The 17368-nt window shown below is 25.9% G+C and overlaps 2 protein-coding genes across 4 annotated transcripts in view; one reads left to right on the forward strand and one right to left on the reverse strand.

The window, feature by feature from the left end:
* The window catches only part of LOC113555717 (putative serine protease K12H4.7), a 13330-nt gene extending 8886 nt beyond the window's left edge, over positions 1 to 4444 (reverse strand). Inside the window, exon 1 of one of the 2 annotated variants that reach the window (XM_026960238.1) lies at positions 4330 to 4444. The gene's annotated coding sequence lies outside the window, so the exon portion shown is untranslated. Of the gene's footprint in view, positions 1 to 93; positions 303 to 4329 lie in introns of those variants that run through there. The other variant, XM_026960237.1, reaches the window with a different exon arrangement.
* Positions 1 to 16734, forward strand: part of LOC113555716 (RNA-binding protein 34-like) — an 18106-nt gene extending 1372 nt beyond the window's left edge. The window contains exons 1-7 of one of the 2 annotated variants that reach the window (XM_026960234.2): positions 11029 to 11200; positions 11350 to 11432; positions 12776 to 13364; positions 13438 to 13817; positions 14903 to 15021; positions 15232 to 15438; positions 16589 to 16734. In XM_026960234.2, the coding sequence (XP_026816035.1) occupies positions 11357 to 11432; positions 12776 to 13364; positions 13438 to 13817; positions 14903 to 15021; positions 15232 to 15438; positions 16589 to 16651 (1434 nt within the window). In that variant the 5' untranslated portion in view covers positions 11029 to 11200; positions 11350 to 11356 and the 3' untranslated portion in view covers positions 16652 to 16734. Of the gene's footprint in view, positions 1 to 11028; positions 11201 to 11349; positions 11433 to 12775; positions 13365 to 13437; positions 13818 to 14902; positions 15022 to 15231; positions 15439 to 16588 lie in introns of those variants that run through there. The other variant, XM_026960233.2, reaches the window with a different exon arrangement.
* The last annotated feature ends 634 nt before the right edge of the window (positions 16735 to 17368 follow it).

The raw sequence follows: 17368 nt of genomic DNA on the forward strand, positions 1-17368 counted from the left end.
TCAGATAAATAAAACAAATCATCTTCGTAAAATCAAAACATTTTTTTCTTTCTTCAGAATCTAAAATAATAGTAGAAATAATAATTTAATTACCTGTTATTTTAAGCTCTTTTCCGATTTCTTCCCACGCATTTTGTCTAATTTGTTGGTCCCGATAATCGGAAGAACCATGGTTGTATAAAACCGGATGTTCACGAACTTTTTCGATTAAAACTTCATCCATTTTTAATTAGGTAAATTAATTTTAATATATGTATTTTTCTAATACACCAAATTCGTGATGACACGTGAGTCAAAAATGTGTGTGATGCTAGAAAATCAAAATGTGCTATCACGCGTGAGTTAGAAAATGTGACGTGACGCGCATGACGTGACATTAGTGTGGCGCTGATACATTAAAATACTATATAAATCTATATCCCATACTTTTTGAACGTGACGTGATAACATATGACAGCACGTGAGCTCACGTGACGTGACAATAGTCTGTTCCCACCTTTAAGGAATATATTTGAAAATCAAAAGTGGTTTTTTTTTATGTGGATTATCTAATTTGAGTTTAAATTAATTAAGTGAACCTATTACCTATGGGCTACTGTCTACTGTGTTTATAAATTTAAAAAAATTATATTAAAATTTACAAATCATAATAATATAATAAATTTAATCAATATAAGAATATTTTTTAAATATTTTTTAACATTATTAAATTAAACATAGCTATTTTGCCTATTTATAATTACTTAGCTTGCTTAATATTATCTTATAGAAATTGAAGTTAACAACAAATAAATTAAACAATAAACATCAAATAATTCATATAGACATAAACTATATAGTTATAATACAACATAGGTATTTATTGTTATTAACAAATTACTAATATAGATAGAAAACATCTAGAATTTAAATAGAAGTTTACAAAAATACAAAACCCCTTTTTATTTTAAATGAGATCAAAGTGGATCTATTTAACATTACTTCTGTAAAATTAATAGTTTGTATTTGATGTTCTTATTCGTTAGCTACATTTAACTAAGCCACTGACAAGTTTCATAAAAAATTTATTAATTATATTCCATCATATCATGTACCTATGGATAAACAGTGGTGTATATCATATGTATATTATATCATAATATGATGAAATAGGTATTAAATTTATATTTAACACGTTGAACGCCAACGTCGATTCGACGTGCGCGAGCCCGTCGCCGCCGTCGATCGACATGCGGGTGCCTGTAGCCGCGCGTATAATTGGTATAATTTGCGCGTGTCAACACCGTGTTGACACCGGCCATGGGCGCCCGTTTTCAGTAATTTATAAAAGTAAGCAATTTCTAAAACCATACTTATAATTTATAATCATAAGTTATTATTATACTTTCAAAACATTTAAAACAAAAAAATCAAAATATATTTTTACCTCAAAATTATACAATTTGTATAATTATAACAATATATACATAAATATAAAATAAAAATGTAACTTTAAAAATATTTAAAAAATAAACAAAACATATCTTTTAGTTTGAAATGATACACTTTGTATAATAATAACACTGTATACATAAATATAAAATAAGAACAAAACTTTAAAAATAAAATAAAACATAATACCTTTTACTTTGTATAATAATAAAAATTAATACGTAAAATAATAATGAAACTTATATTTTTTTATAAAATTAATCAAAACTAACTAGATTATGCGTGATAAATTTCAAAACAGTTTTCGAGGCATAAACCAGGTTGACCTTCACAACTGGAACAGTAGAATATTGTTGTTTTTCGTAAGCCTTTTGAATGGCACACCTTGCATCTTTTTCTATAAAAATTTTTTTTTTCGTTTTTTGCAACTTTTGTAGGAAAGTGCGAGTTTGTTATTTTTGGAGGAAGTGCAGGAGGAACATTAATGTTTATTTGACTTTTTACTAATGCTGTAATTACAGAAAGTCTAAAATCATACAGACTACATTTTTTTACGTTTTCTATGTATATGTAGTAGGAATTTAGCAACAATAATTGAAAAAAATGAATTCCAATCTTTTTGTACCACCTTATTGTTTTCCTCTCGCATGGATAGTATGATAACATCTGGTCTTGTCTATCAATTCCTGACATATATTTATTGTACATAGAAATTGCCATCGGTTTCAATTTTTGTTCACCTCTTCGGTTAGTCACTTCAACCAAATCATTTGTGTGCTCAGAGCTTATTGCTAAAACTTCTCGTCTGTCTCTCCATTTCATTACACATACGCCTTCCTTAGTATACTTTCCAACAGTTTCTCCTACTTTTAATTTTTTTGAAGTTATTTCTTTAGGGTTCCCTTTTCTATTCGCACGCAAAGTTCCTGTACAATATGTTCCTTTAGCTAGAAGTGTATGAGCTAGTTTCACACTATTGTAATAGTTGTCCATGTACAATGATCTTCCACAATCAGTAAGGCCTTCCATTAATTTTACAACAACATATTCTGTGTGAGTAAAGTCAGTCGACGTATCTTGCCCTTGTCCAGAGTATATCATAATTCTATGAACCAACCCACCAGATTCTGTGAGCATATAAAGTTTGATACCATACTTATGGCGTTTATTTTTAATATATTGCCGGAAAACTAATCTACCCCGATATAAAACCATTGACTCGTCGAGGGACAAATTTTCAGAAGCTTCATAAATATCTTTCATTTTATTATTGAAATATGTTACGATCGGTTCAATTTTATTCAGGCGATTATTGTCATGATTTTCATTGTCAACAAAATGTAAATTTCTTAAAATTAACATAAAACGATTTCTACTCATATGCTGTCGAAAAAAATTTATGTTGAATAACTCACTTGTCTTCCAATAATCTTCCAACCGATTGACTCGTATAGATCCTGTATGAAACAGTAAACCTATAAACATTTTCATTTCTTGTATATTTGTATCTTTCCACGCCGTAATTCGAGATGATGCACCTCCAGATCCAGATAAAAAAACTTGAACTGCATTTTTATTGGTTTCATTAACTATCAACTCGAAAAGTCTGTCGTCGAATAATAGATTAAAATAATCAATCGGCTCATTTCCTTGTGGAAAAACTTTCAATCCTTTGGATTTTGAAAAAGGGATACGTGCCACTATAGGTTGTCTATTACTCCAAGTATAACCTGATGTAGAAATAATAGGTACATCTGATATTATCTGATTATCCTCTTCGGGCTGTACTAATGGAAGTGACCATTCTAGATCGACATCATCATCACCAGAATCCCCTTCCCCTAAATCAGTACCAGAACTTAAGCCGAAATCATCATCTGAATTTTCCAACATGCGTAATAATTCTTCGTCGGTCGTTGCAGGGTTGCCCATTTTTCTTAAAAAAAATGTTCAGGTTCGATCATATTTTACATTTTACGTAATTATACAACTAAAGAAGGTCATAAGTATTTATCGATAATATATAATTATAATTTATTAATGTAAATAAACTCCGAAAATTGGGAAAAATTAATTTAAAAAAAAAAAAAAAAAAATTTGTATATACCTAATATTATGATTATATATTTCTACTGTATGAAGATAATTATTGTATTAGTAAGTATATTATAATATAACTATCCAAATGTGAAAGTAATGTATGAACTTATGTGAAATAAAAATAGAACTTACCTTTTATTCATTTTTATTTCTTATAACAGAATAAATTGTAAATAAAATATAAATATGACGAAAAATCGAAACCAACTATTCTGCGTAATAAACAACACGCTAATGAATAGCCGACTAAAATTTCAAATATGTACGGCTATAGCCAGCTTCACAAAGTCACAATAACGGATAGGTTACAGAGTGTCAACGACGTGTTGACACCGGCTATGCGCGCCCGCCTAGTTGTGTCAACGACGCGTTGACATCGGCCACGGGCGCCCGTTTAGTCGTGTCAACGACGCATTGACGTTGGCGTTTAACGTGTTAATGGTCATATCTAATTATATTTTTATTCAGTCAAATATTTTACTAAAGTATGGTAGAAAGGAATAATCAATACATTTAAATACTTTTTTCATAACTATCCAATGTATTATGTAGAAACATTTTTAAACTTCAAGATACAAGTTAGAAAAAATTATATTTTAGCATATCATAATTATTTTTTTGTAGTCACATATTTTATTTTTTTCCGAAATATTTTTAACTACCTATATAATTAATATTGTAATAACACCATATGTAAACCACACTACAGAAGTAAATTGTTAACTAAATAACAGCCAACAGCCATAATATGCATAGTACTATAGTAGCTAATAAATTTGATAAAATAAAATGTTAAACCTGATATATTTCACGTAATTTGACTGAAGAATTTTTTTAAAACACTAAAAATTCTTCACTAAATATTATGTATAAGAATAATTTAATTTTAGATTTATAAAATTTACTACTTCACTCGTAAAAATTGTTTTAGATTTTGTAAGCATGTATAATAAATGAAATAAATATATTTATATATATATAATATACTAAGCTGGTTAGATACTATACAAGTATATAACCATCAATAAAATGAAAATATAAACTCTTTATTTTCCCCTCTTGGTTTAGTTGATACTAAATAATTAGATTATTTTCTTTTCTATTTATCAACTAATTAAGTAAGCAAATGCCTACTTCTTAATGAGTTTGTCTTTCTTATCGTTAAACACTTATGCTCAGCAATAGGTATAAAAATTAAAAATCATTAGGTACATTTTTAGATAAAATATAATTGTATTTAGTAGGTCGTATAGTTTATTAGTAGGTACTATTTTTTTTTTCAAAATAAATCAGAACATCAGATAGAAACCACTTTTATCTATGTAATTAGAATTGTTTTGATATTGTTCTTTTTTTTTTTAAGGAATAAACATTTAAAAAAATCGTCAAAAAAACAGCAAGCGTACAGATGTCTCCGTTTGAAGAAATTAAACTCATTTTATCATTTGAAAAATTAATTTTTGAATTTCCATGTAACATAATATTGAAAAAAAAATAAGAGAAATTCAACAAAAAAAATAGGAAAGATATTATTTATGCATACATTTTTTTTCAAACACATTCTAAACTACTTTCTGGAAAAACTGTAAAAATTCAAATTTAAATACAGTAGAACCTCGATTATCCGTCACCCGATTAACTGTATTTTTCTGTTAACCGCCAGACGACGAACAAAATGCGCGTTACAATAAAATCTTATCCTCTTCTGTATGAGCACTATGAGCAGGTTTATCTGAAACTTTCCGACAATAGCTACTAGATAAGTGATAGGTGATAGGTATGTACATACTACATATATGTATAAACAGTATATTGCGATTGTGGACGTATCTTTTTATTGAAAAGTCAGTTAGTACACGTGCACAGTTTTCGTCTCTTTTTGTGCAAATATCTTAAGTTTAAAAGCAATTTAAAAAAACGAAAAAAATAATTAATTAATTAAAAAAATAATAATAATGTACCAGTAAGTAATAGCATCTAACTATATCAATATGCATGTCATAATTATTGAAAAATAATAAATAATGTGTATTTATATGTTTAAAAAAATATTTGTTGCTCGCTTAACCGTATTTTTGATTATCCATCAAAGCTCTGATTCCGAAACTGACGGTTAATAGAGGTTCTACTATATACTTAATGAATCACGCAGACACGCAGTACTACAAATATACTTACTGTATCATGTTACTATTATATTAACATAATCCATATTTATAAGTTTATTAGTTTTATATTACCTAGGTACTTAGTATTTAGGTTCTATATAAATATATAATCATAAATTGAGTCCTAATAAAAGTTATGGTATTTATTAGCTTACTTAAATTTTCAGAATGGTTTAAACTATCATTTTTATTACCAACTTGTTCATTAATATGTGTTTGCTCATTTAATAGTTTATCATAAATAGGTACTAATAAACTAGGTATACTTAAAATAGGTACTTAATTAATTGATACATAATATGTGTAAATAAAATACATTTTAAATCAAATTAAGATAAATTATATTATGCACATTATAAATTATAACTAAGTGTCTATCTAGTACCTATCCATTTATTTAGCTATTGCTATAGGTGCGATTATTAAGTTAAATATTATTAAATTGAATGTTTTAAAATGATATCTACTATTTATCATAGGCATACATCGCCAAATTATCATACTAAATAATTGAAAATTGAAATAATATATTATTGTTATGTACACAATGCATATTAACTTACTTAAATCCTAAAGATTTTCTATACCTGAATATCTTCATAAAATCATAACTATTACTATAATATTGTTGTAATTTTAGTTCTTAGTTAATTTTATAAGTGCATTATTTTTAAATGTTGAGCGATCGATGCATTTTTTATTAGTGCGTTTTCTTAGTTTTTAATACCAGTCTTACTTATTATAAGTTAATTATTTTATACATGATAACGAACAAATGGTTAAATCATTTATAGTTATTTACGTCTAACTGGTCTAAGTAAGATTCTCTCGAAGAACGTAACTAATGCGCAGAATGTTTTCAAGGTGAATATCAGTTAATCTTGAACGATATATTTTATTCTTTTAAATCTCCAAATATATAATCATAAAAATATCTATTATGTGCGGAAAACTAGCTTTCAAAAAAATATATTTAGCGGTCCGGTTATTTTCCCTCCGTGGGCTAACCCTTGTTATACAGTGTACGTGACATATGCCATTAACGCTTAAAAATGTTATAACTTTAACTGGCATGGCTGTTATTGTTACTATTACCTAAATGGCTAAATATTAACAACATAGATACACTAATGAATAATGGTTCAAGCAATGGTCTGCGCAAGCGGCGACGAAGACATTAGAAATTGGCTATATTTTGCTCCTTAAACAATAATCACAAAAAAGTCACCTTAATGATACATGAATTATGATGTCCAATACAATAAAAGTAGGTAAAAGGGTACCGCTCAACTATACAGTAGATATCGAATTGGTCATTATAATGGGTATTGAGTATTTGAGTATATTAAATCTGAGTTAAATGATGTATCACTGCAGCATACGAAAAATTATTCTGAGCGGAGACAATCTGTCAGTCTAATATTACCAAATACTAAGTATATTTTAATTTTTATTACTTAATATTTATTTATCTATTATAGTAATTTAATTTACTATTAGTAATACCATCACAGAATTTGTGGTACGAATGTCATTGTATGTACAAAATATAATAATATAGGTAAGAAAAAGTTTCAAATAGCTATGTAGGTACCTAGGTACTCAAAAAAAAATTTTTGAATTATAACAAAATAACTAAAACTTTTTATAAGGAACCTTGTGTTAAATCTATCTTGTATATAAAAATTGAACACTTCATACATTATTATAACTACAAAATAATTGTCAATTTTTCGTGATTAAAAAAAGTCAAACTTTGAATTTCCAACGCTTATGCGAAAAATCATACACATATATTTTATTAATACGTTTACAAAATATTGTAAATTTACGCTAAACTATTCTATATAAACAACTTATGAGGAACTTTGTATTACATTTTGAGCTTTTTAGTAATTAGCGTTTTTATTGACGTCATTTATTGAAAAAATTAAAAAGTAAAACGTACATTTCAAACCTTAACAAAAAGCTCAAAAAAGTTTAAAAATATATTTATCGTGATAATTATATTGTAATCACGTATCTATGGGAAATGATAATCTTGCTAATTTTTTTTAAATATTTACCTACAATTTTTCGTTTTTTAACTATAATGGTTATAACAAAATACGAATGGAATTTTTTTATGGCTTAAATGAAGTAAGTGGCCTGCTTAAAAAAATTTATCTGGGATAAAAACTGAAATGAGTCCTCTGTATTACGTGACTGTGACTTTGTACTACTTTATTGTATTATGAACTAATATCTTTAATAAATGTTATTCGAAATTCGAATAGGCACCTAATCAAAATTGTCCAAAGTAAACCTAATAAAACGTCATATTGTAAATGCAAAAGTTTTGGTGAATCTATATGCCCTGGTAAATGTTTTGAAAAATGGCACAAGGATCTTCATTAAATTTTCACATTAGGTTAAAATACTAAGTTTTTTTTAGTGTGTAAAATGCATTTTTTTTTCTTATAAAATTAATAAAATCTTTTTAAAAATAGTTGCATGTATAGTAAAGAATTCATTATTAATAAGGGTTCAATTTAAAGGCAATATAATTAGTAAAAAAAGCAATTACAAAATTTATTAAAAAATTAATTAATAGTCTTTTTACATATTATGTAGATACTCGATTAAGTATTTAGCGATATCGATAAATATCGCCGATAATAAAATCCATTAAAAATAATTGACAAACGACAGTGCACCGTATTCAAAGAATCTTATCGATTTGTACCGTTAACATGTATGTGGTGTACAAAACTATCAAAACAATTGAAAATTTAACACAAAAAAATGCATTTATAAGTAAAAAAAGTTCATCTATCGTTTTAAATATAAAATAACACATATTTTTATACAAAAATTATTTTTCTATTATTATTATTATTATTAAAAAAGACTTCAAATCCGAACCTTAATTATTAATAACAATACAAATATATTCAGATAAGCAGAGTTCGAGACTAAAAACACAATAATAAGCGCTAAAATATGCACTTGAAAACCCTAGAATATGCATAAAAAATTAAAAATTTGCATTAATAATAGCACTTTTCAACAAAATCTATGAAATATGCAAAAGTAGATATGCACATTTAAATTTTAGATTTGGTATCACAGCATTAAGAAATGCATTTATTTCGCACTCTGCTAAATTTTACAATAAATAAAAAAAAATATGCAAATGCTATAAGTACCAAACCTTGCTAATAAGTAATAAAATTGGTTTTGCTATAATTTCAGTTAGTTAAAAAAATGGTTATTTTTTGCTAGATTTTCATTTAACGTGGTAGATTACTGAAACTGTTGAACGGATTTTGTTATTTGGGGTCTTGTTAGATTCACAGTGGCTAAGACAAGTGCTGTGAAGATTTTCAGAACCTTAACTTCAATCATTAACTCACTACAAAGCTATAAACCAGAAAAACATAAAAAAACGCCCAATAAAATGTGTTTTAATTTTTTTTAAGCTCTGTTGTGAATCAACTATAAAAGATAAAGTTCTCAAAATTCGCTCTCCGGTTTCAGAGATCTATCTCACTTAATGAAAATGAAAATAAAATACATTATACATCCATATTGCATACAATTAATACATTTCTAAAAATTTTAAATCAAGAAAGTTTACATGCCGATCTCTGACTTGGCAAGCGTTTTTTTAGTATAATATCGACTATTATAAGTACTTACCTTATAATAGTGAAACCAATTTAATAAACGATTAAATTGTTAATATGGCAGTATGAATAGTATGATACATACCTATTTTCGATAAATATATTAGTATATAAATCGATTTTATAAAAAATGTATCAGCTATCTGGTTACCTATACTTTTAACCATAATTATTTTATTTTATTTATCGCTCTAAGTTGAAATTTGAGAACCACTAATTGTATTATTTGGAATTACGCATTCAAGGTTTTATTAATATCTACAAGTATTGAAGTATAGATACCAGTTCGCCCTCTTTATCATATTTAAATTAAATATAGGTACCAAGATACCTACCTACCTACCTATACCTTTTTGCGATAAATAATATTACAGTTAGATTGCAACGTGCGCGTATTATTTAATCATTATACCTAAGTATATGGCTATATTAATTATAAAATAGAAATACTATGATAAATTAATTAAGATGTTATGTAGGTTAATATTTAAATCACATTCTATTAGTAAATAATCATTTCAGCAGTAATTAACTAAGTTCTAGCCATGTACGTATTGGTAGTGGGTAGGTACTATTTATATGAGAACAATAAAAACTATGTTACGGTTCACATGTTTAAGATACCTACCTACCTTTCTAAGTTTATATTTATTTTATGCTTTGATTGTAGATAGGTGCATAATAACAATAGGTACTTACTTATTAGTTATTACTCTTATACAATATAATTAATATTAACTACGACAATAAGTACTTTATCTTATGGAGGTGAAACTTTAAAATACGATTTATATCAAATATGTATTTAATAAACGTACCGACAGTACCTACTTATTAAGCAATCGAGTATTTTAGAATTTAAAATCCAGATTCTTGAATAGTATTATTAAATATTTTATTATTTATGAATGTGGGTAATTTTAAATTTTATATTTATTATTTTCATCTATAATGTACTTACTTAACGTCACCATAATTATTGTTTTATACTTTTATTCAAAGCGGGGCACTTGTAAATTTTAATAGGAAAATCAATACTAGAAATATAGTAAAACACATTTAATATATTAATATATAGAAAACAGTTCTATTTTTTCTTATACTGTAAGCCTGCAACCTTAGAAAATGAACTTATTCGTGAGATTGTACAAAGACGGAAAAATTACTAACAGACCAAGAATCAAGAAAACTATTTTTTTTTTACACAGAATTGAATATTTGTGTAAATATGTACTTGGTCAATTTGTTTTATTTACGTATGAATTAAACTAGACATTAATGATCAACATTTTCAAGTACAATCTAATCTATATAATTTGTCATTGGGTACCTAGGTATCTACATTATTAAAAAAAACGAATTCACTAATTTAACCAATGTTCCCATTTCAAACATTTACCCTACATGCATTTCAAACATATTGTATTCCCTTAAAACAGCGGACACTGTCACCGAAATGTTTGTCCGCTATTCGGAGGTTTCACTGTATATTTTTTCGAATTAAAAATGATAATTGATACCAAACCCATAAACATAACCGTGTATTATTCTGTGTTTTATAGTGATAACGCTAACAACAATAATATTATGATAACAATTTTCGTTTAGAAAATGCTACAAGCACGTGACAATACAATTTGATAGTAAAATATTTGAATATCATTCATTATTTTATACTTTTAATGATCTGTAATCTATAGACTGTAGACTATAGTTTCGAATTTTCTATATTTAATTTGAAGAGTACATTATTTTGAATAGTAATTTAATCAAATAATAATTTCGTTTGACATCATATTATTTTTCGTGTCAATCCACAGTTGTCCATTAATCGTAAGTACTCGGAAATAAGAATATTTAGTTTTAATTTTTTTTTTTTGTTCATTAAATATTAATTGTTGAATACATTTAATTTTGAACGAAAAAATAATAATTTGTTTTAGTTATTAGTATCTTATCAAGTACGCGTTTTAATTTTACAGATATATCATGGATAATGAGTACAAAGTTGGAGCATTGTGCGATTTGATAGCATCAAATGGAAATAAAAAGAAAACTAAAAAAGGTAGGACCTTATATATGTGTATATTATTTAAAGTAATGAATATTAATAAGGCTCGGAAGTTGATGCATTTTGCATTTTATTTTGGAACTTTTTGGACGATGCTTTCCTGGCCACAATGAAAACATATTAGCATAAGAATCTGAATAACTAATTTTAATTTTGCATTTTTTGGTGTTTACAACTTTCTAAGTCATTTTTAGTCATTTTTACTGATTTCACATTAGTTTACTTCTTATTGTTTCTTGTCAACCATTATGCATTTATGCCAATAACTTACTTAAAACTTTAAAATTACCACGAACCAAGATTAGTACCTACATTCGATTTTACCATACCAATTGCAATCGCCGTTGTCGTGTTTAGTGCATATTATTGTACCTAAATTTTATTATTTTTTTGTAGTATTTTCGAAATACCTAAAATTAAAACGTCGGTTAGTGCTTGTCTACGTCAACTATATTTTGTAATATTTTATTTAATTTTTAAGAACATATTATTTATATTTCATATTTGCATTTTTTTTTAGGTCATTTTTTAATGTTTTTAAGGTCATCAACTTCCGAGCCCTAAATATTAATTTTCAATTATATTATGGTCTACTTGTCTCATATACTGCATACTGCCTACCAGAATTATATTACCTACAGTAAATTATAAGTCTAATATGACAAAGATCATTATTTGTTTTTATCAATAAAATGATAAATTGACGTAAAAACATAAATTTACTAAGCATAGATTTCTTAAAAAATTAGCACTTTTTAAACACTTATGGCATAAATACATGAAAGACATAAAATATTTTGGATTACCAATTGCAAGAAGAATAATGAAGTCAGTTAATGTATTATTCCTAGTCGTTTACTTTATAATTTATAATTATAAACATTATAAATTATTTTTATTATTTATAATTCAATTACTAACTATTTGTTAAATTTACAAATATAACATAAAAGAATTTAACTGGGTCTATATAATTAAAGATACATTGGTGATAACATATCTGAGAGATAGACAAGCATAAAATAAACATGGCAAAATTAATAAGTAAATAATTATGAATATTCTTCCTATTATCACCTAATTGTTTTATGGTTGAATAAATTTATAATTAATTTATAGGTAGTGTATATTATAATATGAAATAAATTTTAGTTAGTATCATACAAGAGGAGTACCATACTATGTTATAAGTACATAAGATCATTAATTAATTAATTTAAATATATTCTATAAAGTATCAAGGTGCAAATTTTAATTTATAATATTTAATATCAATACAATCCTTTAAAGATTATATTATAACTTTAATTTATGTATAATTATATTATATGCTTTAGATAAAAAGGCGAAAGAGAATATTGAATGTCAACTCCAATCAGATACAAATTTGAATGATTTATCTAAAAATGAAAATGCAGAAAAATCCAAGAAGAGAAAATCCAAGAATTCAAATGAACAATCAATAAAAAAAATTAAAAAAAATATTAAAATTTCTTTAGTTTCTCCACAAATTGAAACTGTTGATATAAAACCAGAAAAAAATTTAGAAACCAATAAAACAAATCAAATTAATGAAGACACAAATTCAGGAGTTATTGCATCTACAAATTTTGAAAAAAAAATAAAAAAAAACAAAAATAAAAAATTGAAAGATAATTCAAATAAACTTAATTATAAAAAAAAGAAAATTGATAATAGTTCTGTAGTTTCTCCACAAATTAGAGTTGTTAATATTAAACCAGAAAAAATTGCAGAAACCAATAAAACAAATCAAATCAATGAAGAAACAAATTCAGAAGTTAATGAATCCAAAAGTTTTGAAAAAACAATTAAAAAAAAAAAAGACAAAAAATCGAAAGACAATTCAACTAAGCCTAATGATAAAACTAAGAAAATTGATAAAAAATTCTCTACGACTAACTCATTGTAAGTATTTTATAATTAAAAATTATAGTATAATGTTTATAATAATATATGTTTGTAATAATTCTGTTAATAGAGATATAAAATCTTCTGAGGATTATACTGAAAAAGAGTCGAGAACTGTGTTTGTTGGAAATGTTCCAGTTAATGTTAAAATGACTGCTGTAAAAAATTTATTTAAGCAGTTTGGAGAAGTAGAAACTACTAGATTAAGAAGTGTAGCTGTCAAAAATCTTGATATACCTAAACGTGTATCTATAATGAAAGGAGATTTTCATCCGCAGAGAGATACTGCTAATGTATATGTACGTTTCAAAACTATCGAACAGGCACAAAAAGCATTGGTTTTAAATGCCACACAGTTTGAAGGACATACAATAAGAGTAGACATGGCTTTAAATACAGGTCATAAGCAAAATATGAAAAAAGGAATATTTATTGGAAATCTACCTTATAGTGAGTGTTATTAAATTAAAATTTTTAATTATTTTTTTCTACAAAATAAATTTTCAACATTGATAATCGATATCCAGAGGTGGAACTACATATGAGTAAAGACTATTACTATTTAAATATTAAAAAAAATTAAGTTACCAAATTTTAGTTTTTATAGGAATATAAGATACAGTACATTATTGTAACAGTTAAAGTAGTTAAGGTATTTAATATTGAAATTATATAATATAGTATTAGTATATGTGTATAATTGTGTATTATTATATTGACACGGTTGTCACATAATCAAAAACAAGATTAGGTCTTAGTGAAGTAAATGATTTAATTAGTTGTATTTTATGACTGAATTATTAAAATTGTTGTTTGTTTCTGACCGTGGGTAATCTTGTTACAGGGTTTTTGATATAAGTAAATTACTGATAATTGAAAATAATAATTTAATCCTGAGTTTCCTGATTTGATAATGGTATTTTATTTGTTCATTAATCACTTACATTACTAGTTACTGTAGCAAATGCAGAACTTAAGTTAATTAAAAATTAAATTTATTATTATTGTTGTTTACTTAAGATTGGACCAGAAAAAAATTATTTTTATTGTAATTATAATATTATTGTTTAATATATAATTCAAGAAAATATTAATTTACCATGCATAATTATTTTGTATACAAATTAAAAGCCCAATATTTTGTAAATTGGGTTACAGATATAATAAGGCCTCAATAAACATTAATAAAACTCGCCTGAGACGATTTAGTCCTAGGTAGTCCTTACCCTAGACATTTACTATAATCACATAATATGACACTTATCTGATTAAGACAAATACTCTTATGAGATAGTCTCTTGAAGAGCGTATTAAGCAAGTTTTACTGTAATTCTGCCACTGTTGATACATACAGGTTTTGAAGTTTATAATTGCTTGAACCAATAATTATAAATAAAAATACATCAATATAATTTATAAAATTTTAAATATTTTAATAAGCGTTTTAAAAATGTATTGACAAAATGGTAATTGTTGTTGAGCAATATTGTTATTGTATAATATATTTAGATGTAAAAATATTTACTTTTTCGCAGGTATTCAGGAAGATGAAATATGGGACTATTTTAAAGATTGTGGATCAATATCAGCTGTGCGTATTGTCCGTGATAATGCAACAGGTGTGAGCAAAGGTTTTGGATATGTAGATTTTGAAGTGAGTATACATTTTTTTAGTTTGTTATAGTTTTTTTAGAACTAAAATATGTATTATGTTTAATTATCTAAATTTTATTATTTCAATTTAAAAATAAACTACATATCCCTGTAAATTTGAAAATTGGTACTATTATACAAAAAGTTATTTTTAATTAAAAAACAAGCAAATTTAACTTTGTAATATTTAACTTATGTGTTTTTATTACAGAGTAAAGAATCTGTTGAATTAGCTATGCAAATCCAAGGGAAAAAGGTTCAAAATAGAGAAATTCGCATTAAAAGGATTGAAACAAAAAAAAATACAAACAAGGTGTTTGACAAAAAATCATCACTATTTAAAAGAACCAAACCTATTGTTAGTAGAAGTAGTCAAAACTTCCAAGGAGAAATAACGAAACCAAAAACACAAAAAAAGGTAAGAATTTATTTATGAAATTCAAATTATAAAATTATGCTTATTAAGTATACACAGTCAAACTTGCTTAAGTTGAAGGGACAGGAAAAAAAATTTGAGTTATCCAAATAACATTACAAAATACAAAGGTATTTTTTTAAAACAGTACAATATATTAATTCCTATATACCGTATTATTATAATATGTATAAAAAATATTTACTATTCATGTATTATTTATAATTTTAAAAAGGTATGTATAAATTATTTAAAAAAGGTATTTATTTTTGTTTGAGTATCGCTGTTGCTCGCAGCATTTGCAGTGAATCGTTCTACTTTATTTAAAGCTTCGAAAAATTTATCACTGTTTTTAATAAATCGCCTCAATTCATTATAATACATCCGTGCTTGTGGAATCATGGTAATGAGGGTTTAATTCATTCTTGTTCCTCTTCTTCATCCAATGATTGAGTACATCTTACAGATGATAAAAAAATACCACTTATCAGTAACAATAACATTAATGACCTTATTTTCTATAGTAAATATACATAGGTTATAACCCATATGCATTTTATTCTTTGTTTATTCATACTTTACTCTATTCAAAATAATAGTATATAAATTTGGTGCACAGACAACTACATTTTGTATGTTTTTAGACCTCTACTGATAATTGCTGGTTGATAGTAGTGAGGATATATGCCCATTCGCCCCATTAATAACATTTTTATGTCCACCTTCTGGTGTTTTCTTATTTTAAATAGAGTATAAGTAGAAACATAATTTTCAATTGTTCATAATCATTAAGTATATAAAGTGATTCTTACTTTATGGTAATAGTATACCACTACTCCTCACCATTTTTTTTGTGTCTATAATTACCTTTACCATTAAGTATATTCAACATAATAGTTCTTTTTGATTCTGTCCATCTATCGCTATCTTCTACAGGGCGTAATTCTTTGCTCTCAGGTACCTATTTGGTGACGTCTTCAATTACATGTTCTCAACCCCACCATACATGTTTTGCCAACATATCTTTCTGCTTTCCTTTGTTTGCCACTATGTCTAAGTTGTTCTACATATTTATGATTAAAGTTGCATTTTAAGAATATACAATGTTAAATAATTATGTTTCATTAATTACATTTTTTTCTGTTTATTTTAGAAACAAAAGCCAACAAAAACTGATTTAATGAGAAAGAAGATTGCTAAAAAATTAAATGCTTAATCTAATTTGTATTGACTAATAAAATTAAAAATTTGCAAAAGAATACCTATTTAATTTTAATTAAAAATTATCAACTAGTTGAATTGGTAATAAATTTGTCAATTTAAATAATATTTAATCCTCTAACTTGAGGTTACAGTTGCAATGTAGCAGAAACACATTGCATTTATTCTGGTATGAGTTGACAAGGCACCCACTTACAAGACAAGCTTCGTGTGGCCAAATTAAAAACTACATTACTTACTGAAATGTTGAACCATGGGCGTGCTGTCTAACTGTAATTTGTTATTTTTCACTAATGATAGCAGCAGCTGTAGTCTTTACAAACTTAATGCGAGATGTTGAAGATCTCTACCTAAGCTGGTCCATGCTATCCTTGAATACTTAATATCACTTGTTAAAAGTTACCTAGTTCGTAGCATATTCACCATAAACTATAGTTAATAATTCATAAGTCTTTTCAGTCGTTCCCAAATTTTACGCTACAATGTTACTGTAATTTTTTACTCATGTTGAAAATGATAAGTGAATATGTAACACACATGACGCGGAATTACTACATGATAGACTTGAAAATAAGTATGTAAATTGTTAAAAGCATGAGCTACACAAAGAGTTATCAACTTTTTTTGGTTCACAACTATATGATTTTGAAAACTGTTTAAATTATTCCCATACAATAACAATTCTACATTATTTATTGCAGATAGGGGCTCC

Source organism: Rhopalosiphum maidis, chromosome 3 (assembly GCF_003676215.2).
Source record: "Rhopalosiphum maidis isolate BTI-1 chromosome 3, ASM367621v3, whole genome shotgun sequence".
Lineage (NCBI taxonomy): Eukaryota > Metazoa > Arthropoda > Insecta > Hemiptera > Aphididae > Rhopalosiphum > Rhopalosiphum maidis.